General features: G+C 41.7%; 1 protein-coding gene across 1 annotated transcript in view; it reads left to right on the top strand.

Moving 5' to 3' along the window:
* Window positions 1-22,416, top strand: part of CEP128 (centrosomal protein 128) — a 441,360-nt gene that overhangs the window by 119,798 nt on the left and 299,146 nt on the right. Inside the window, exon 13 of the mRNA XM_077819212.1 lies at window positions 10,596-10,946. Within this exon, the coding sequence (XP_077675338.1) occupies window positions 10,596-10,946 (351 nt within the window). The remainder of the gene's footprint in view (window positions 1-10,595; window positions 10,947-22,416) is intronic.

Genomic DNA, 22,416 nt, shown 5'->3' with positions numbered 1-22,416 from the left:
ACCCCATTCAAGCAATCACTCCTCAGAAAATGAGTACTATGACTTGTTTCACATAACATTTCCGATCAATAAATCAAAATTACATCAGATTTAAGATTGTTTTGATAACATGAATGTGAAAATAATTTTGTAGTTGTTTGCTGTCATTGGACTTTGGTAGTCTGTTTTATTTGATGGCAGTATTTATGTCCTTAAATTGTCAGTTGCTTAGTTTTTAACTTTTTTTTAAAAAAATGTGGACTAGTTATTTATGTTGGAGATGTAGCATTGTACTCTTCAAAACCTGAAGTTTTAAAAGTGTTTCGTTGCTTTTCTTTTCTGGATTTAAATGGGTGTTACATATTTTTAATTATTTTTATATATTTTTAGCTTTGGATTCAGGGTGCAAAAATGATAATTAAGGGTTTGTATTATTGCTGGAAAAATTATAGTCACAAGCTATATTACTGTAACAACCTATTAGTATATTCCAGTTAACTGGTTTGTTGGATAATTCTAAAAAAAAAAAAAATGGTCAGGAGTACAAAACCATTGGCCATGATACATTATCATATGAAAAAACAGACCATAGAACAAAAACAAGTTTAAACCGTACAGTTGAGAATACTGTCCACTTTATATAATTTCTCTCAAGGACCCTCTGGTTAACTTGTATATCTTTCAGCTGAACAATATTCAAATGTCACGAGGGAAGACAATGCTAGTAACAAAGAACCCTATAAACATATGAAGTTCAATTTTAGCTTGAACAGAGCCTATCAAATTGAAAATTGTAGTTTTATAGCCAGTAATGTAGAGTCAGATTCTATCATACAGACCGATCAGATGTTACGTTGGTATTCAACTGCTCTATTAGTTTCTCAGCAGATCCTGATAAAGTGGTTTCCCATATTATTTTACTTTGTGTTTTGTAGGTTTTAGATCACTTCCTCCATTTCTTTCCTGGAAACCCCCCTTTAGCTGAAGAAAAGTGTCCCATCTTCCTTATTTCTAAGGACATGGTATTCTGGAAAATCAAGATTTTCTGTTCATTTCAGTTCAGGTCTTTAGATAGAAATCTTTTATCACAAAAGTCTGTCAAGTGCCTGATCTTGGGTTGGTTAGCCTCGCCCATTCAGGTGGGGCATCTTGGGTGCTATATAGTAAGCCACATGCACACCAGAAGTCATACTACCCTTCTCCAGGGGCTTCAAAGTCCATTAATTCACTCTGTTCTCTAGTGAACAACATATCTACTGCATCTTACCCTATATTTTCCTGTTTCAGGCTTTCTGGTGTTTTGGATTGGCTTCTGGCTTCAAGATAAATCAATCTGGTTCTGTCTTGATCTACTGTCTGGCATTTCCTCCATGTAATAAGCTGGCCTTCTCCCCCTCACAAAGGTCCCACTGCCACACCCAGAGTCTCTTTCCAGGCAATTTTATTTATTGAAACACAAGCGAAACAGAGAAAATCAGTTCCTCAACCCATCCTAGGCTATAGCTCCCAGTGTTTTCACCCCTTCAACTCTGTCCTTCCTGCTTTTGGGCTTCTTGCAGGAATCTTCTTTGTTATGTTCACTGAGCACTGCCAGCTAGGGCTTTCTGCCTGGAGGGCCACTTTTTCCTGGCAGATTCCTACTGCTTTGTCTCCCAAGGGACTCTGGCAGCCTCTTCTAGGAGCTTCCTGCTGCTCCTGCTTTTTTCAGCTCTCTGGCTCTGACTCACTGGGTTTCTCTCAGCAGGTTCCCACTGCCTTTCCTCATAGGGGACTTTGGCAGTCACTCCCAGGGAACTTCCTGATTCAGGTCTGTCTGCCTATTCCCAGGGAGCTATCAGTGAGAGCCCTATGGGTATACCTACACTGCAATTAGATACCCACAGCTGGCTGATGTCAGCTGACTCAGGCTTCTGGGGCTTGGCTAAGGGGCTGTTTAATTGTGGTGAAGATGTTCGAGCTTGGGCTGGATCCCGGGCCCTAGGACCTTGCAAGGTGGGAGGGTCCCAGAGCCCTGGTTGTTTCCTGAGCCTGCAAGTCTACACTGCAATTAAACAGCCCCTTAGCCTGAGCCCTGAGAGCCTGAGTCAGCTGACATGGGCCAGCAGTTGGTTTTTAAATGCAATATAGACATACCCTGTGTCTGCTGTCTCTGCCCCTTTTCAGACTGACTCTCCAGCCTGATTCATCCATGCTTCACCCCTCTAAGGCCAGGTGTCTTCTCTTGTAGCCCAGTTGGGGTCTGCTGACCAGGCATAGGTGCACTTGCCTTGCTCCCTCATAAAGGGCCAATGTCACCTTGTGTCACCCTCAATGTATTCAATAGCTCTAATGGTAAATATGCAAAGCTAATTCTTCCCCTCAGGCAGTTCCTATTGTGCTGAATGTGGGGATGGGTTGAATGACTATCTTGGCAGAACCACAAAAATAAATATAAAAAAATGAAGTAAAGCAAGACTGGTTTATTTATTTCTAGATAGAAAGTTCTATTTCACTTGCAGGAATTGCTAAGTAAAATGTAAGAACATATGTTTGAATTAATTCTTTAGATCCACAGGCCAGATTTTCCCTGGTAGAAATCAAACTGGTTGCTGGTGTCTATAAGATAAATATGTCTCTTTGTGCTTAAGGATAAATAATCCAAAGAAATGTTTCCCCACAGTGAATATTATTATTTATAAAATGGAGGTTAACATTTTACTTCTCCACAGTGAGATGAGTGTCTTCAATTAATTGAACATTGTTTTCTCTACTTTGCTTAAGCTTAGAATAATGTTTCATTAACAAGTACATGGAAAATGTAGTTATATGAACAAGATGTGTTCTCTTATGGTTTGTGGAGAAATAATTATTTTTAATGACCCAGAAAGTTTGGAGAACCTATTATTTTGGACTCGCATCCCTTATGCTATCACCAGAGTCAGTAAATGGAAAGCGATAACAGCATATGTAATCAAATATTGTTTGGTACATGAGTCAAAAGGTTAGCCATTGTATAAAAGCTGTGGAAGGGTAAGGCATAATGATTTCTGATGTTTTATTTGGCTGCTTTAATTTCTACCGTGTTCCAAATTTGAATCCATAGCCTTCAAAGGTTACGTTTAATATGCATCTTCCCTTGAAATTAAACTCATTTGGGTATATAAATATTGCTGCTTAAGTATCTTTTTTTTTTTTTTTTTTAAATTCTCTTCTCAGGCAGATTTTACAAGTTTAAACAGTTACTTTTCTTGATGAGCCAAAAATCATTTGTGTAATAGGATAGTAGAGCAAGTTTGTGATAATTCTCTATATTTACACTTTCACCAGTAGACACATTCCCATTTTACTTTGTTGATATAGCTGTAAGATTTAGTTTGGTATTCTTATTTATTATTTTAATATTTGTACAACAGTTGTGCCTAAGGGTCCCAACTGAGATATGAGTCTCATTGTTCTCATCTTTGTACAAATACATAATGAGAGACAGTCACTGTCCAGAAGAGCTTGCAATCTAAGCTGACAACACAGACAGTGAGTGCAAGGAGAAAAACTGGTACAGAGAAGGAAGTGACTTGTTGAAGGTCACACAGCAGGTCATTTGTAAAGTTGGGATTAGAACCCAGGTTGACTTTCAGTGTAGTGTCCTATTTACTGAATCACCCTGCCTCTTCATACTCATTACAAGGAATGCCCAGAGAACAATGCAAAAAGTAATGTAATCTTGTTTAGTTGTCAGTCAATTGTAAAATAAGGGTGACAACTTTGTTTTGATGGTGAAGGAGGGATTCTAGGGCTTTCCCCATTTTTACCCACTTATCATTTTGCTCCTCTCCCAAGGCCTTGCATTAGGCTAGCTCCTGCTTCTGGCAAAGGAAGACTGAATGCTGCTTCCTCTGAAATCTAACACTATTATTTTTAGATTAGCCCGAAGGAGTTGCTCAATAGTTATATGAGGTACTCTGCCAAAAGAGGTTAAGTACATTGCCTCTAACTTGGTACTTGCCCTGTGCTAAAGACAGGAGTTAAAACCATTCATGCTTATTGTTTTGTAAATTATTAACCTGAGTGGACAATGACATTAACAAATCATTGCCTGTCTCATTCATTGTTCTTACAGCATCTCATGAGTAGAAAACTGCTACTTCATAATCCATACCTTGCCTAGTTCTGGGTTGTTCAGGGTCTCTAACTCTTACTAACGTTAATTGTATGTGCATGCAGTGAGGGAAAAATTCTGTTTGAGAAAGGCAGGACTATAGTAAAGAGATGTTGCTGTTAGCGCCTGCCCTCCTCCTCTTAATGACTGGTTAACCAATATTTATATATTTAGGATTTTTCTTTTTTTTTCTTTTTACAAACTACAATAAAAGAGCATACATTCAATGCTCTGTGCACTCTTGGCAATCACTTTTTAAAATACACTAATAAGGAAAAAGACCCGTCAGTTACCGGCAATCAAATCAAGTAATGCAGCAAGAGTATAAATATAAAAAGAACTTATCAACCTGCCCACACAATCTGGAGTCCCATACCACCACTAACCAGCCCTACTGAACGCTCCTCTCCTCACAGGTGAGGGAGTAAAAAACATGTGCCCTGAAGGCTAACAAACCGGGCTATCAGAGGCCTGTGGAAGAAACAAGTTAGTGGTCTGGGGCCTTAGTGTAGAATGTCCTGCTAGCAACCCTCTCTTTCTTCACAGTGGGGCTTCCTCTGAGATGCCTTCACTGACTACAGCTGTGGCAGGATGTCATGAGGAGAGAGGATTTCTCTTAGCCCTGGTCTACACTACAAGTTTAGGTCGAATTTAGCAGTGTAAGGTCGATTTAACCCTGCACCCATCCACACGACCAAGCCTGTTTTGTCGACTTAAAGGGCTCTTAAAATTGATTTCTGTACTCCTCCCTGGCGAGGGGATTAGTGCTAAAATTGACCTTGCTGGGTTGAATTTGGGGTTGTGTGTATGCAATTCGATGTTGTTGGTTTCCAGGAGCTATCCCAGAGTGCTCCATTGTGACCACTCTGGACAGCACTTTGAACTCCGATGCACTAGCCAGATACACAGGAAAAGCCTCGGGAACTTTTGAATTTCATTTCCTGTTTGGTCAGCATGGTGAACTCAGCAGCACAGGTGACCATGGAGTCCCCCCAGAATCATAGAGCGTAGAATGTGACTACGCTCCCCCTGTCATCTCCGTCCCTAAGGTTATCGCAGATTAGAAGGCGAAAAAACTGCACTGGCGATGACATGTTTTCTGAGCTCATGCAGTCCTCCCGCACTGATAGGGCACAGCTTAATGCAGGGATCGGCAACCTTTGGCATGTGACCCGCCAGGGAAAGCCCCCTGGCGGGCCGGGCCGGTTTGTTTACCTGCCGTGTCCACAGGTTTGGCTGATCGCGGATCCCATTGGCCCTGGTTTACTGCTCCAGGCCAATGGGAGCTGCGGGAAGTGGTGGCCAGCACAGCCCTCTGCCCACACCGCTTCCTGCAGCCCCCATTGGCCTGGATTGGCGAACCATGGCCAGTGGGAGCCGCGATCGGCCAAACCTGAAGATGTAGCAGGTAAACAAACTGGCCCGGCCCGCCAGGCAGCTTCCCCTGGCCTGCCGCGTGCCAAAGGTTGCTGATCCCTGGTAATGCATGGAGGCATTCAGTGCTAGAGGCCAGGAAAGAATTAAGTGAGCATGAAGAGCGGAGGCAGGACATGATGCTGAGGCTAATGGGGGAGCAAACTGACATGATGAAGTGTCTGTTGGAGCTGCAGGAAAGCCAACAAGAGCACAGACCCCTGTAGCATCCACTGTATAACTGCCTACCCTCCTCCCCATGTTCCATAGCCTCCTCACCCAGACGCCCAAGAACGCAGTGGGGGAGGCTCCGGGCACCCAGCCACTCCACTCCAGAGGATGGCCCAAGCAACAGAAGGCTATCATTCAAACAGTTTGATTTTTAGTGTGGCTAAAATAAGCAATGTGGCCTTGTCCTTCCCTCCTCCCCCACCTCACCTGGGCTACTTTGTCCGTTATCTCATTTTTTTTAATTAATAAAGAAAGAATGCATGGTTTCAAAACAATAGTTACTTTATTTCGAAGTGGGCAGGGTGGTTGGCTTACAGGGAATTAAAATCAACAAAGGGGGCGGGTTTGCCTCAAGGAGAAGCACACACCACTGTCACACCGTAGCCTGGCCAGTCATGAAACTGGTTTTCGAAGCCTCTCTGATGCACAGTGTGCCTTGCTGTGCTCTTCTAATCGCCCTGGTGTCTGGCTGCTCAAAATCGGATGCCAGGCGATTTGCCTCAACCTCCCACCTGCCATAAATGTCTCCCCCTTACTCTCACAGATGTTATGGATCATACAGCAAGCAGCAGTAACAATGGGAATGTTGGTTGCGCTGAGGTCTGACCAACAGTGCCAGCGAGCTTTTAAATGTCCAAAGGCACATTCTACCACCATTCTGCACCTGCTCAGCCTATAGTTGAACTGCTCCTTACTACTGTCCAGGCTTCATGAGCCATGGGAGCAAGGGGTAGGAGCGACCACATGGTGCTGCCGGCTGAGAGAGCAGCCTGAGGCAGAAGCCTCCAGCTCGCAGGAGAGCAGAGTTGCGGCAGAAGTGGTGGAGCTGTACACCATGCCATGGAGGTTGCTAGGTGCTGGGCAGGGAAGATGTTCCAAGAACCCCTGGCCAAGCTACATGTCCGACGAGGACAGCTACCAATCCTACTGCACTGTCTGTTGCAGAGTTGCAGGAGAGCAGAGTTGCAGTGTAAGCTAGCCATGGTATGGCGTCTGCACGGGTAACCCAGGAAAAAAGGCACAAAACGATAGTCTGCCGTTGCTTTCATGGAGAGAGGGAGGGACGACTGACGACATGTACCCAAAACCACCTGCGACCATGTTTTTGCCCCATCAGGCATTGGCGCTTAACCCAGAATTCCAATTGGTGGTGGAGACTGTGGGATAGCTACCCATAGTGCACCGCTCTGTAAGTCGATGCTAGCGCGGTAGTGAGGATGCACTCTGCCAACTTAATGTGCTTAGTGTGGACATATGCAATTGACTGTATAAAATCGATTTCTATAAAATCGACCTAATTTCGTAGTGTAGACATACCCTTAGGTAGGTTCCAGGCCATTTAGGACTTTTTATAGGTCAAATAGTCATAAAATTAATCCAGAAATAGACAATTACTTTGTTCAGTGATCTCAGAGTGTGATGTTGGGAAAGCCTGGAATCCAAGAGTGGCTTCATCTACGCTTTAAACTCAGGATTTTACCAAGATAAAATAGCACTGTGTGCTTCTTTTTCTTTGTCTAGTTAATCTTGAGAATAAGCACCAAGATAATGATGCGTTGTCAACAATATTATGAGATCATCCACTTAATAAGTGCCCTGTGCTTTGCTTGTGGCCTTTGCTGGACTGGTATATCAATAAGATATAGACAGACTGTGTTTACTTGAATTCAGATGGAAATAAGTTATAAAGTCTTAGTATTGGTGGGTAGAGAATTTACATTATTAGATGATTGATAATTAATAGTAATATTTAATTAAAAGGTATAGTTGTTTATATATCTCCGTAGCCCCATGTAGATGCCTCTCCCACCTCTGAAGATTAGCCCTTCACATCACAGGACCATACAATTTGACATACCAAAGCAGATGAATAATCCATCAAATCTGGTATCCAGCCTCTGGTATCAGCCAATGCCTAAAGTTTTGGAGAAAGGCAAGTGCGCTATTCTAATGTGCTTGATCAGTAGTATAACACTGTACATGGAGGGAAGCAGGGAAATTCCTTCTTGGTGTCCTGAAGCATAGGAGATGACATGCGCACATTACTCTGAGAACCCTTAAGGATAATCCTTTTCTTTTTACCCATCCTCATGCCCTTTTTGCATGGCAATCATCCTTCCTGCTGACAGCATGGGAAGACTCTTACAGCTCTTGAACATCTCCCTTTCGTCATCTGTAATAGAACATGGCTTCTTCTGGAGGCTCAGTGTTGCAACTGTATTGGCTAGTGGGGTTAACTGTAGAGTCATAACAGTCAGATTTCTCTTTCTAGAAGCTGAGCCTATTGCCTCCCCGTGCTCTTTCAGCATCTGCTGTTCGCTGAAAAAGAGGTGAAGGTCTCAAAATCCGATGTCAAACATTCTAGAACATAAAGTTGCCTCTGGACCCATGAAGGCAGCCAGATTGGGTGAACACTAAAAATCAAGTTTCTACAAACATCACTGAAATGGGGGAAACAAAGATTACATGATACATAAGCAAAATTATTGCTAATAAATAGAACATATGAACGGCCATACTCGGTAAAACCAAAGGTCCATCGTGGCCAATGCCAGGTGCCCCACAGGGAATGAACAGAACAGGTAATCATTAAGCGATCCATCTCCTGTCACACCATCCCTGCCTATCCTGGCTAATAGTCATTGATGGACCTATCCTCCATGAATTTATCTAATTCTTCTTTGAACCCTGTTATAGTCTTGGCCTTCACAACATCCTCTGGCAAAGAGTTCCAGAGGTTGACTGTGTGTTGTGTGGAAAAAATACTTCCTTTTGTTTGTTTTAAACCTGCTGCCCATTAATTTCATTTGATGACCCCTAGTTCATGTGATATGAGGAGTAAATAACATTTCCTTATTTACTTTCTCCATGCCAGTCACGATTTTATAGACCTCCTTACTCGTCTCTTTTCCAAGCTGAAAAGTCCCAGTCTTATTAATCTCTGTTCGTATGGAATCTGTTCCATACCCCTAATCATTTTGTTGCCCTTTTCTGTATCTTTTCCCAATTCTATAATATATCTTTTTTGGGATGGGCCGACCAAATCTGCATGCAGTATTCAAGATGTGGATGTACCATAGATTTATATAGAGGCTATATGAAATTTTCTGTTGTCTTATCTATCCCATTCCTAATGATTCCCAACATTCTGTTAGCTTTTTTGACTGCCACTGCACATTGAGTGGATATTTTCAGAGAACTATCCACAATGACTCCAAGATCTCTCTCATGAGTGATTACAGCTAATTTAGATCCCATCATTTTATATGTATAGGTGGGATTAGGCTTTTCAATGTGCATTATTTTGCATTTATCAACATTGAATTTCATCTGCCATTTTGTTGCCCATGCTATTTCATGAAGCATTTGTGGAGCTTTAATATACAGAAAGATGGTTGTATAAATTGGAGAGGCTGCAGACTCATTTATGTAGAGAGCGATGAATGTCAGAATATGTAAGAAGTTTAAAATTACATTTCCTTTTGACCTTTCTATATTAAAATTAAAATAGAAGGAAAGCATAGATCAGGGATCGGCAACCTTTGCCATGCGGCCTGTCAGGGAAATCCGCTGTCAGGCCGTGCCGGTTTGTTTACCTGCAGCATCCGCAGGTTTGGCTGATCACAGCTCCCACTCGCCGCAGTTCACTGTTCCCAGCCAATGGGGGCTGCAGAAAGTGGCATGGGCCGAGGGATGTTCTGGTCACTGCTTTTTTAATAAAACCCTTGTAACGGGGTGCAGACTTACCCAGCAGCGCCTCCTACTGGCTGTCTGGGAATTAGCTCTTTTTACCAGCTCCGGAGTGCCCTCTGACAGTGTCTTGCCATCACTGGCCCCTGTGTCCCTCCCGGACCCCGGTGTCCTTTTACCTGGGGTGCTGCCCCTCCAGGCAATACCCCACAGATCTGGGTCGCCCCTCCCCGGGAAACCCCCCACCTTCTATCGCCACCTTGCCTCAGCCTATGGACTACTGCCAGTCACCATCTAGCCCCCTTTCACTGGGGCCGACTGCAGTCTGTATAAGCCAGTCGTCATGGGGTTTGGACCTGATGCCTCCGCCTACTCTTGGGCTGCCCTGTTGCAACCCCAGTACCCTGGCTTAGGCCGTCTGCCAGTCCTGCAGCCTGGGGCTTTTCCAGTCTGGAGCCTCCCCACCCCTCTGGCCTTCCCCAGCCCTGCTTCACCTCAGGTACCCTGGTATGCTCCCCAGGAGCCAGGCCTGTCTCCCCCACAGTTAGAGGAGACTCTGTGTGCTCCAAGCAGGGCCCTGATAAAGCCAGCCGTGGCCTGACTGGGGCGTGGCCCCCATCTGAGGCTGCTTCTCCCAATCAGCCCCGCTCTTTCTTCCCTGGCACAGCTCTCTCCCTGGGCTGTTTTAAGCCTTTTAAGGCAGGAGTGGGTGACCACCCCGCTACAACCCTTTTAAAATTTTTTTGTCTGCTTATGAAACATTCAGGAACAGGTGGTTGAGTGAGGGAATATTTGACTTGTGATTAAGTATTAGATATTGGCCTCAGTCACAAAACTTAAGCCAGGATTTTAAGCACCAAAAGGGGACTGTTTGGATTCCAGGTACTTACAGTAAAATTCAAGATAATATAAATGTACTGTTTGTGCCCTCTGTCGGAGCACTAAGAGTTGCCATTATAGGGAGATGTATTCTGTGATATAACAGGTTTTTCTATCTTTAGTTATAATGATCTTCTAAATTGTTGCACATCATCTATAAATTGGAAAGTGATTTATTCATAAGCTACACTGTATGTTGCTTTACTACTATTTCATATTGTGTATCTCTAAGGACTGTACTTTTATAATACAATATGTTTGTATACAGGTGTTAACATCTGACTTGGAAAACAGGGAGAAGCAGCAGCAAAGGATGCTGGACCAGCTGAAGGAGATACAGAGCTGCTACAAGGCCTGTGAGAGTGAACGTAGGCAAACTGAACTCCAAACTGCTGAGCTGGCCCAGCAACTTGAAGAGTCTACTGAGGAAGCAGATCGGTACCTTGCTGAATTCAGGCAGTCTGAGACCCTTAGGCTAGAGACTGAGAAGAAGAAAGAAGAGTTGAAAGTGAAAGCTCAGGAATCCATTCGACACTGGAAGCTAAAATATAAGAAACTGGAACGTGATATGGTGAAACAGAATGAAACCATCAATCAGCTGATGGACAAGAGCAATCAGGTAAGAGCAGAGCCTTTATTTTTCCTCTCCTTTCCCTTTTTACTTTAGAAGTGGAGAGGAGGATGTGACATATGCACCTGCCATCTAACCACTGCACTGTGACTTTACATAGGCCACAAACCAAAAACCGGTATATCAATAAGATATAGACAGACTGTGTTTACTTGAATTCAGATGGAAATAAGTTATAAAGTCTTAGTATTGGTGGGTAGAGAATTTACATTATTAGATGATTGATAATTAATAGTAATATTTAATTAAAAGGTATAGTTGTTTATATATCTCCGTAGCCCCATGTAGATGCCTCTCCCACCTCTGAAGATTAGCCCTTCACATCACAGGACCATACAATTTGACATACCAAAGCAGATGAATAATCCATCAAATCTGGTATCCAGCCTCTGGTATCAGCCAATGCCTAAAGTTTTGGAGAAAGGCAAGTGCGCTATTCTAATATGCTTGGTCAGTAGTATAACAGTGTACATGGAGGGAAGCAGGGAAATTCCTTCTTGGTGTCCTGAAGCATAGGAGATGACATGCGCACATTACTCTGAGAACCCTTAAGGATAATCCTTTTCTTTCTACCCATCCTTATGCCCTTTTTGCATGGCAATCATCCTTCATGGCAGATACTAATGACTTTCTGTTGACCTATGCTGGATTCATACTGTCAGCCTAGAAGGAAAAGGAGGGGTTTAGATTTAATAGGAACTGGGCAAACTTTTGGGAAAAGGGGAGCCTGCACAGGAATGATTGGCTCCACCTAAAGCAAAATGGAACCAGGTTGCTGGCACTTAAAAAAGTTGTTGAACAGTTTTTAAACTAAGGACTGGGGGAAAGCTGATGGGGCAGAGGAGCATGTGGTTCAGACAGAGGCATCCCTTAGGGGAGGAGCTATTAATGGAGATTCTCTATGCCCTAGTAAGGGGGAAAGGATGGAAGATGATAAAATACGGGTAGGATCTGATGAGAAACAGCAAATGAAAAAGAGTCCCATTCAATTACATCGTGTAATGGCAAACAGCTAAAAAGTGACAAGTTTTAAAAGTGCTTATATACCTATAATGCTAGAAGTCTAAATAATATGGGTGAACAAGAGTCCCTTGTATTAAATGAGGATATTGATATAATAGGCATCACAGAAACTTGGTGGAATGAGGATAATCAATGGGACACAGTAATACCAGGGTAAGAAATATATTGGAAGGACAAAACAAGTCGTGCTGGTGGATGAATGGCACTATATGTGAAAGTAAGATTTTTACTTCATTTGATTCTGTGGTTTAATGAACCAAACTGTACCATAGAATCTCTATAGATAGTAATTCCATGCTCAAATAAGAAGAATATAGCAGTAGAGATATATTACTGACTACCTGACCAGGATGGTGATGGTGACTGTGAAATGCTCCAGTAGATTAGAGAGGCTACGAAAATAAATAACACAATAATAATGGTGAATTTCAGCTATCCCCATATTGCCTGGGTACATGTCACCTCAGGACGGGATGTAGAGATAAAGTTTCTTGACACCTTAAATGACTGCTTCTTGGAGCAGCTAGTCCTGGAACCCACAAGAGGAGAGGCAATTCTTGATTTAGTCCTAAGTGGAGCACAGGATCTGGTCTAAGAGGTGAATATAGCTGGACTGCTTGGTAATAGTGACCATAATATAATTAAATTTAACATCCCTGTGGTGGAGAAAACATCACAGCAGCCCAGCTGTACCATATCATTTCAGAAAAGGGAACTACATAAAAATGAGGAAGTTAGTGAAACAGAAATTAAAAGGTACAGCACCAAAAGTGAAATCCCTGCAAGCTGCATGCAAACTTTTGAAAGACACCATAATAGAGGCTCAACTTAAATGTATATGCCAAACACAGTAAGAGAACCAAAAAAGTGCCACTGTGGCTAAACAACAAAGTAATAGAATCAGTGAGAGGCAAAAAGGAAGTTAAATCCTAGTAAGGAAAATAGAAAGGAGCATAAACTCTGACAAATGAGGTGTAAAAATATAATTAGGAAGGCCAAAAAAGAATTTGAAGAATAGCTAGCCAAAGACTCAAAAGTAATAGCAAATATTTTTTTAAGTACATCAGAAGCAGGAACCCACGGGGCCACTGGACGATCAAGATGCTAAAGGAGCACTCCAGGACAATAAGGCCATTTCAGAGAAATTAAATGAATTCTTTGCATGGGTCTTCACAGCTGAGGATGTGAGAGCGATTACCAAACCTGAGCCATTCTTTTTAGGTGACGAATCTGAGGAACTGTCCCAGATTGAGGTGTCATTAGAGGAGGTTCAGAAAAGGTTCAGAGAAGGGCAACCCCTAAAATGATTAGGGGTTTGGAACGGGTCCCATATGAGGAGAGATTAAAGAGGCTAGGACTTTTCAGCTTGGAAAAGAAGAGACTAAGGGGAGATATGATAGAGGTATATAAAATTATGAGTGGTGTGGAGCAAGTGAATAAGAAAAAGTTGTTTACTTGTTCCCATTATATAAGAACTAGGGGCCATGAAATGAAATTAATGGGCAGCAGGTTTAAAACAAATAAAAGGAAGTTCTTCTTCACACAGCGCACAGTCAACCTGTGGAACTCCTTGCCTGAGGAGGTTGTGAAGTCTAGGACTATAAGAGTCTTTCAAAGAGAACTGGATGAATTCATGGAGGTTAAGTCCATTAATGGATATTAGCCAGGATGGGTAAGGAATGGTGTCGCTAGCCTCTGTTTGTCAGAGGGTGGAGATGGATGGCAGGAGAGAGATCACTTGATCATTACGTGTTAGGTTCGCTCCCTCTGGGGTACCTGGCATCCCGTTGGTAGACGGGATGCGGGGCTGGATGGACCTTTGGTCTGATCCAGTGTGGCCATTCTTATGTTCTTATGAGGTTTTGGAACAAATTGATAAACTAAACTGTGATAAGTCACCAGGACCAGATGGTATTCACCCAAGAGTTCTGAAGGAACCCAAATGTGAAATTTCAGTACTATAGTTTGTAACCTATCATTTAAATTCACTTCTGTACCAAATGACTGGAGGATAGCTAATGTGACACCAATGTTTTAAAAAGAGCTCCAGAAGTGATCCTGGCAATTACAGGCCGGTAAGTCTGACTTCAGTACCAGGTAAACTGGTTGAAACTATAGTAAAGAACAAAATTGTCGGACACATAGATGAACATAATTTGTTGGGGAAGAGTCAACATGGTTTTGTAAAGGGAAATCATGCCTCACAAATCTACTAGAATTCTTTCAGGGGGTCAACAAGCACGTGGACAAGGGGGATCCAGTGGATATAGTGTACTTAGCTTTTCAGAAAGCCTTTGACAAAATCCCTCACCAAAGGCCCTTAAGCAAAGTAAGCTGTCATGGAATAAGAGGGAAGATCCTATCATGGATTGGTAACTGGTTAAAAGATAGGAATCAAAGGGTAGGAATAAATGGTCAGTTTTCAGAATGGAGAGCAGTAAATAGTGGTGTCCCCCGGGGTCTGTACTGGAACCAGTCCTATTCAACTTATTCATAAATAATCTGGAAAAAATAGTAAGCAGTGAGGTGGCAAAATTTGCAGATGATACAAAACTACTCAAGATAGTTAAGTCCCAGGCAGACTGTGTTGAGCTACAAAAGGATCTCTCAAAACTAAGTGACTGGATAACAAAATGGCAGATGAAATTCAGTGTTGAGAAATTAAAAGTAATGCACATTGGAAAACCTAATCCCAACTATATATATAATATGATGGCACCTAAATTAGCTGTTACCACTCAAGAAAGAGATCTCCGAGTCACTGTGGATAGTTCTCTGAAAACATCCACTCAATGTGCAGCAGCAGTCAAAAAAGTGAACAGAATGTTGGGCATTGTTAAGAAGGGGATAGATAGTAAGACAGAAAATATCATATTGCCTCTATGTACATCCATGGTACGCCCACATCTTGAATACTGCATGCAGATGTGGTCGCTCCATCTCAAAAAAGATATATTGGAATTGGAAAAGGTTCAGAATAGAGCAACAAAAATGATTAGGGGTATGGAATCGCTTCCGTATGAGGAGAGATTAATAAGACTGGGACTTTTCATCTTGGAAAAGAGACGACTAAAGGGGCATATGATTGAGGTCTATAAAATCATGACTGGTGTGGAGAAAGTACATAAGGAAGTGTTATTTACTCCTTCTTATAATGCATGAACTAGAGGTCACCAAATGAAATGAATAGACAACAGGTTTAAAAGAAACAAAAGGAAGTCTTCACACAACACACGGTCAACCTGTGGAATTCCTTGCCAGAAGATGTTATGAAGGCCAAGACGTAACGGGGTTCAAAAAAGAATTAGATAAGTTCATGGAGGATAGGTCCATCAATGGCTATTAGCCAGGATGGGCAGGGATGGTGTCCCTAGCCTCTGTTTTCCAGAAGCTGGGAATGGGAGACAGGGGATGGATAACTTGATGATTACCTGTTCTGTTCATTTCCTCTGGGCACTTGGCATTGGCCACTGTCGGAAGACAGGATACTGGGCTAGATGGATCTTTAGTCTGACCCAGTATGGCCCTTCTTATGACTTCATATTAATTACTTGTACTCTAAGCTTTTCAGTCTCCTTTCTAAATCGGTATGATTTGTTAACAACACCTTAGCTTGTGAAAGCAAAAAAAAAAAAAAAAAAATTACTTTTCACCATTAATACTGTTTTTCCTTTTGCACTTCTGTGCACAGCTTAGATGGGGAAAAGGAACTAATCAGTTTCACTTTTTGACTGGTGTAAATTAGCTTCTGCTCCAATATTTGGGTTGCTAACACTGCAGAAAAATGTTTAAACCCAAACCAAAAAAAAAAAAAAAAAAAAGTCAGTGTACATCATTAACATAATGCAGTATTAAAGTGGGACGGGAGGTGGAGAATGATTTAAACTAAAACTACAAGGGGAGTTTTTTAATCAAGGCAGAATGTAACTTAAAAGATGGTTTTGGTAATTGCTTATCTGCTCTGAGGGCTGTATTGTTCTTTGAAGTTCTGTTTTGTCACCCCTTCTGCTCATAGAATCACGGAATATCAGGGTTGGAAGGGACCTCAGGAGGTCATCTAGTCCAACCCCCTGCTCAAAGCAGGACCAATCCCCAACTAAATCATCCCAGCCAGGGCTTTGTCAAGCCTGACCTTAAAAACCTCAAAGGAAGGAGATTCCACCACCTCCCTAGGTAACGCATTCCTGTACTTCACCACCCTCCAAGTCAAAAAGTTTTTCCTAATATCGAACCTAAACCTTCCCCACTGCAACTTGAGACCATTACTCCTTGTTCTGTCATCTGCTACCACTGAGAACAGTCTAGATCCATCCTCTTTGGACCCCCCCTTTCAGGTAGTTGAAAGCAGCTATCAAATCCCCCCTCATTCTTCTCTTCTGCAGACTAAATAATCCCAGTTCCCTCAGCCTCTCCTCATAAGTCATGTGTTCCAGTCGCCTAATCATTTTTGTTGCCCTCTACTGGACGCTTTCCAATTTTTCCACATCCTTCTTGTAGTGTGGGGCCCAAAACTGGACAGAGTACTCCAGATGAGGCCTCACCAATGTCAAACAGAGGGGAACGATCACATCCCTCGATCTGCTGGCAATGTCCCTACTTATACATCCCAAAATGCCATTGGCCTTCTTGGCAACACTGTTGACTCATATCCAGCTTCTCATCCACTGTAACCCCTAGGTCCTTTTCTGCAGATCTGCTACCTAGCCATTTGGTCCCTAGTCTGTAGAGGTGCATGGGATTCTTCCATCCTAAGTGCAGGACCCTGCACTTGTCCTTGTTGAACCTCATCAGATTTCTTTTGGCCCAATCCTCTAATTTGTATAGGGCCCTCTATATCCTATCCCTACCCTCCAGCATATCTACCTCTCCTCCCAGTTTAGTATCATCTGCAAACTTGCTGAGGGTGCAATCCACACCATCCTCCAGATCATTAATGAAGATACTGAAGAAAATCGGCCTCAGGACCTTGGGGCACTCCGCTTGATACCGGCTGCCAAGTAGACATGGAGCCATTGATCACTGTGTGATTCTTCTAGAGAAGATACAAGACCAAATGGGCTGTGGTGCAACGAGCCATGTGCATTACATTCAGCTCTGTGTTGTGTCTTTGTCAGAGGTGAGTGGTATAGTGTGGGCTTTTTCAATGTCTAACTAACACTAGGATCTGTATAAGGCCATACTGACTGAAACTCTGGAGGTGATGGGTAGTGGGCTTTGGTTGGCTATGTCACAGGTAATTTTTTTCACTGTTTTTAGTGGGTTTGAACATCCTTTATTCAGGAAGTTTGGAGAGAGGATTGAATACTCTGTTTCTGAAATATCAACTGGTGGTGCTGGACAAGAATGCTCTGAGCAGAGTTAGGTGACACTGATTATAATAGTGGTGGCTGGTCTTCATTGGAGCTCCTACTGGTGGTAGTGATAGTAAGAAATTCTAGGAGTCAGGGTAGAGAATTATGGCTGAGTACACTGCAACTTGGTTTTACATCTCCTCTAAAACAGAGCAGCATAGCTTTCCTTATTTTCACTTTGCGGGATTGGTGGCTGATTTAGAAGGAACAGCACTACCTCTTGAGTCGTCAACACAATTTCTTGCAGCACTTGGGATTTTTTTTTGGAGTTCTCCCTTCCAAGTTTTCATTATCATCTCACTCTATGCAATTTTTCAGTGCTGGTGGAATTACAACCCAAGGAGGGTGTGTTTACATGCTTAGAGTGGTATGATTAATGAAATTTTCATCTTTCAGTAATTGGCTGAAAAAATTAGCATTGTAATTGCAATTATAGAGTCATAGATTTTAAGGCCAGAAGGGACCACGAGGCCATCTAGTCTGACCTCCTGTATATCACAGGCCACCCAGGATTCTCACATTAACCCCCAAACCAAAATTAAACCAAAGTATTACAGCTTACAGAAACGTAGACTGTTATGTGCCGGGGGCAGAGAATAAGAGGGACTGAGGTGCACTAGTGCCCGAGGTCCCCCCAATGACAGGCAAATGATTATGAGATACACCCAAATAATCCTGGCAAGTGACCCACAACCACACAAGACCAAAAGAGGAAGACCAAAACCTCCCAAAGTCACTGCCAGTCTGTCCTGGGAGAAGCCTCCTTCTTGACCCCCCATATGGATATCAATTAGACCCTGAGCTTGTGAGCAGAAACCAGCCAACCAAGTACTTGAGACAGAGAATGCTCAGTGCTACCTCAGAGCCCAATTTTGGTCAGTATAATAGGCCTTGGTTTCAGTAAAATGTGTTTTGAATAATAAAAGTAGAAAAAACAAACATGTAACCTGAAATAATTGAAATGTGATCAAACCACATTTGTCCATCAGCAAACCGCTTTAACAGAATGTTACGGTTGGATGGGTTCAGCCTAAGATTTAAAGCTGAGGAAAAGCCAGATCAAAGATTGCACATAGAACTTTAACTCTTCCCTGTTGTATGTGTGCATTACAGTATAATCATTAATATGAACACTGTGGCAAATGGCTGACACTATTGTGGTGGGTCCCGTGCTTTTCCTTGGTGTGGTGGGTCAGTGTGCTGCCCCTTGCCCTTATTCGTGGGCATTGATGCCTCCACTAATGCCCTGGTGAGGGAGAGAAGGGGAACGGGGAAGGGACCCGGGTCCGTCCCCTACTCCAGGTCCCAGCCCCTTCAGTTTCACTGGCTCCTTACCCTCTTTCCCCTTGGGCAGGGTTTCTCTTGGTCCTCTGTGTGGGAGAGTCCCTCTGCTCTGCTTGGGCAGGGTTTGTCTTCCCCTGGTACTCCTCCAAACTACAGTAAGTTCTCTTTCCCTCCTCTTGTCTGATTGAATAGGGTTTTTTAAATTAGGTCTCTGGCGTGGTCTTAATTGGCTCCAGGTGCTCTAATTAACCTGTAGTAACCTCTCCTCAATCCATGGGGAATAAGGCCCTGATCATCCTGGGGCTTATATAGCTCCCATCGAACTTATATAGCTCTCCTGCTGCCCTTTGGTCTTTATCACAACACACACACTTTCTGTGTTGTACGATTTGCCCACAACCATAGACACATATATTACATGTGTATTGTATTGTCTGTGCTAGAAAGACCTATGAAAGCCCTGTGCACTATACAAGATGAAACTTACGAAGTTGTAAATACTTTTAAAGCTGTTTTGGAGATTTTGAGAAATAGTATGAGATGGAGCTTTTGTGCATGTACATACATCATTAAAGACAGTAATGTAATCTATATAGCTAGAGTAAAGGTTCTTCATGCAATCTTAACAGGCATTTCCTGGCTGTTTTTTAGTAGTGGTTCTGAGGATGAATAAGTTGAAAAAATTTCCATACTTTCCAAAACTTTCCATAGAACAGTAAGGCAACCTTCTCTGAAGAGAGGTATCTCCTGTTAAAATTTCAGCATTTTGTCCAAAATTAAAAAAACAAAAAACAACATACTACCTAAAGTTAGGCTCTGAAATGCATATGTAGGTATCTACATAAATAGCTAGATTTTCAAAAACTGATGGGCACCTGTCATAAAAATAAAGAAAAGGGTAGCCACCTTTCTGTATACAGTGCTATAAAATCCCTTCTGGCCAGACGCAAAACTCTTTCACCTGTAAAGGGTTAAGAAGCTAAGATAACCTCGCTGGCACCTGACCCAAAATGACCAATGAGGGGACAAGATACTTTCAAATCTGAAGTGGGGCGGGGGGAGAAACAAAGGGTTCGTCTGTCTGTGTGATGCTTTTGCCGGGAACAGATCAGGAATGCAGCCTTACAACTACTGTTAAGTTAGTAAGTAATCTGGCTAGAACATGAGTTAGATTTCCTTTTGTTTAATGGCTGGTAAAATAAGCTGTGCTGGATGGAATGTATATTCCCGTTTTTGTCTCTTTTTGTAATTTAAGGTTTTGCCTAGAGGGATTCTCTATGTTTCGAATCTGATTACCCTGTAAGATATTTACCATCCTGATTTTACAGAGGTGATTCTTTTACCTTTTCTTTAATTAAAATTCTTCTATTAAGAACCTGATTGGATCTTAAGAACAATGAAAAATCAAGGGTTTGGGTCTGTGTTCACCTGTACAAATTGGTGAGGATTCTTATCAAGCCTTCCCCAGGAAAGGGGGTGTAGGGCTTGGGGGGATATTTTGGGGGAAGATGGGCTCAAGAGGGCTCTTTCCCTGTTCTTTGTTTAACACGGGTGGTGGTGGCAGCTTAGGGTTCAAGGACAAGGCAAAGTTTGTACCTTGGGGAAGTTTTTAACCTAAGCTGGTAAGAATAAGCTTAGGGGGTCTTTCATGCAGGTCCCCACATCTGTACCCTAGAGTTCAGAGGGGGGAAGGAACCTTGACAGCACCCAACAGCTCTCACTTACTTCACTCTCCTTGCACTAAAAGCAGCCTAGCCTTTCCAAATGGTCCAAAAAAGCCCTACATCTTTGGGCTGAAACCAGACCTAGAAAATTTCTGTGAAGGTTTTAAAGCTCCTTTATACGTGCTAATCAACAGCTCTGTCAGGAAAGTAGTATCCCAATTTTATAGTTGGAGAAAATTTGTGACCTAGAAAGGCTAAATGAATTGCTCAGGGTCACAAGTCAATTGGCGAATGAGGGAATCAAACTACCAGTTCCCCACTGTAACCATTAGACCAGAGTCCTGATGCCATGTCTTTGTACAAAATAGCATCATAGGGTGTGGTATAGAGGATAGAGCAGTGGATTTGGACTCAGGAAATCTGATTTCTATTCCTGGCTCTGCTGCTCACCTGCTGGGTGACCTTGGGCAAGTCATTAACCTGTGTGCTTTAGTTTTCCCATCTGTAAAAAGGGTATAATGATATTTCCCTCCTTTGTAAAACACTGAGATCTGTTGAGGAACAGCAATAACTAGGTATTACAATTATTATTCACATTTATAAAGGACAATAGGATAGGGCTTTACTCAAATTTAAAAAAATTTCCCCTACCCTGAGAAGCTTAAAAATTTAAATGAAATCAATGTAGAACACTTAATCTAGACAAAGGAAAACAATAGAGAAAGGAAGGATGAGGGTTAAAACAAAGATAACATGAGTTGTATCGAAAGTGAATAATGTATGTTTTGATATTTTAAAATAAAGATGGAGATAGAGCAAACAGTGAAGAACAGTATGGGAGTTGAATACATGAAGAAGAAAAAGGAAAGAAGGAGGTTTGAAGCTCAGTTACAAGCCCACAAAACTAGTTTTTGTATAAAAGGATAGATAAGCACAATCTTTGTGATGGCAACTCAAATAGTGCTGTAATGAGATTGAATCTTCCTACAGATATTGTATTTAAGGTTGTCTGACTTGGATTTTTCTCTTTTAAGTTTTAAATTTTCCCCATTAAAGGTGCATAAAAATGCTAAATGGTACTGGTATGGTTTTATCCTTATTTAAAAATCGGTTTAAATCTTGTTTTCCACATTAGAGGTTATCAGCACCTTGTTAACAAGTTTGACAGATGTGTGTGACATCTGAAAAAAACTTTTTACTAGTGGATCTATAATATAAAATAAACTGCATGTCATTATGGGGACAAAACACAAATATCTTGTATGTTTTTTTTTTTTTTAAATAGTGACACACACACACTTTGCATCTGAGGGTTTTAGAAACTTAGATACAGCATTTATCATGAGCTTCAGGGAACTAGTTGAAAATCATTTGGGCATCTTTAAAAATTTACAGACATAATAATCTAGTGTCTCAGATAAACTGGGATTTTTTTAAAATACAGCATGAAGTCCTTGCTTTTGATACATTTGTTGAAAGTGATGATTGAAAAATATCAAACTTGAATTCTGAACATAATTTACAGTTATCTGAGTTTTTCCAAATATTTGCAAGCTTCATTTGCACATTGGTTGTAGCAGGCTTCCCTAGATGTAATTTTCTGCTGAGTTATCAGGATAGTTTAACAACGTCTTGGCCATGTGGTTAGCCTTCCACAGGATGTTGTTTCATTTTCTAGAATTTTTAAATTGTTATTCCTTTTCTTCTTAGCTTTCATATATTGTCTCGACAATGAGAAAGTGTATAATACAAATAAAACATAGAAATATAAGTACACATTTTTAAAGTTAATGCAATCAATCACCATTTTAAATACTTGAAAAGGATTTAGGATAAGTGCTAAATTATTGTTCTTGAATACAGTCCTGCAGTCAACATGCAGTTTTAGAAAGGCTAGAACACTGATGCACTCCCAGATAAAAGCTGCTATGGTTGCTACTCTATTTTTAAATCCATATTTAACATATGTTTTATTTATAAGTAGACTCTTGTATTGATATTTGATAGCCTCTCAGTATAGTTTACTGTCAAACATAAACAAATCTCCTTCACTACTTTTAAGAATTAAAAAATCCAGTAGTGGATCTAATGTAATATAGGGAAATCTCATGCAGGCCCTTATCATTGTCTCATCTT

Source organism: Eretmochelys imbricata, chromosome 6, assembly GCF_965152235.1.
Source record: "Eretmochelys imbricata isolate rEreImb1 chromosome 6, rEreImb1.hap1, whole genome shotgun sequence".
In the NCBI taxonomy this organism is placed as follows: Eukaryota; Metazoa; Chordata; order Testudines; family Cheloniidae; genus Eretmochelys; species Eretmochelys imbricata.
Note: the sequence above shows the minus strand (reverse complement) of the source record. Positions and strands in the feature narration are given on the sequence as shown.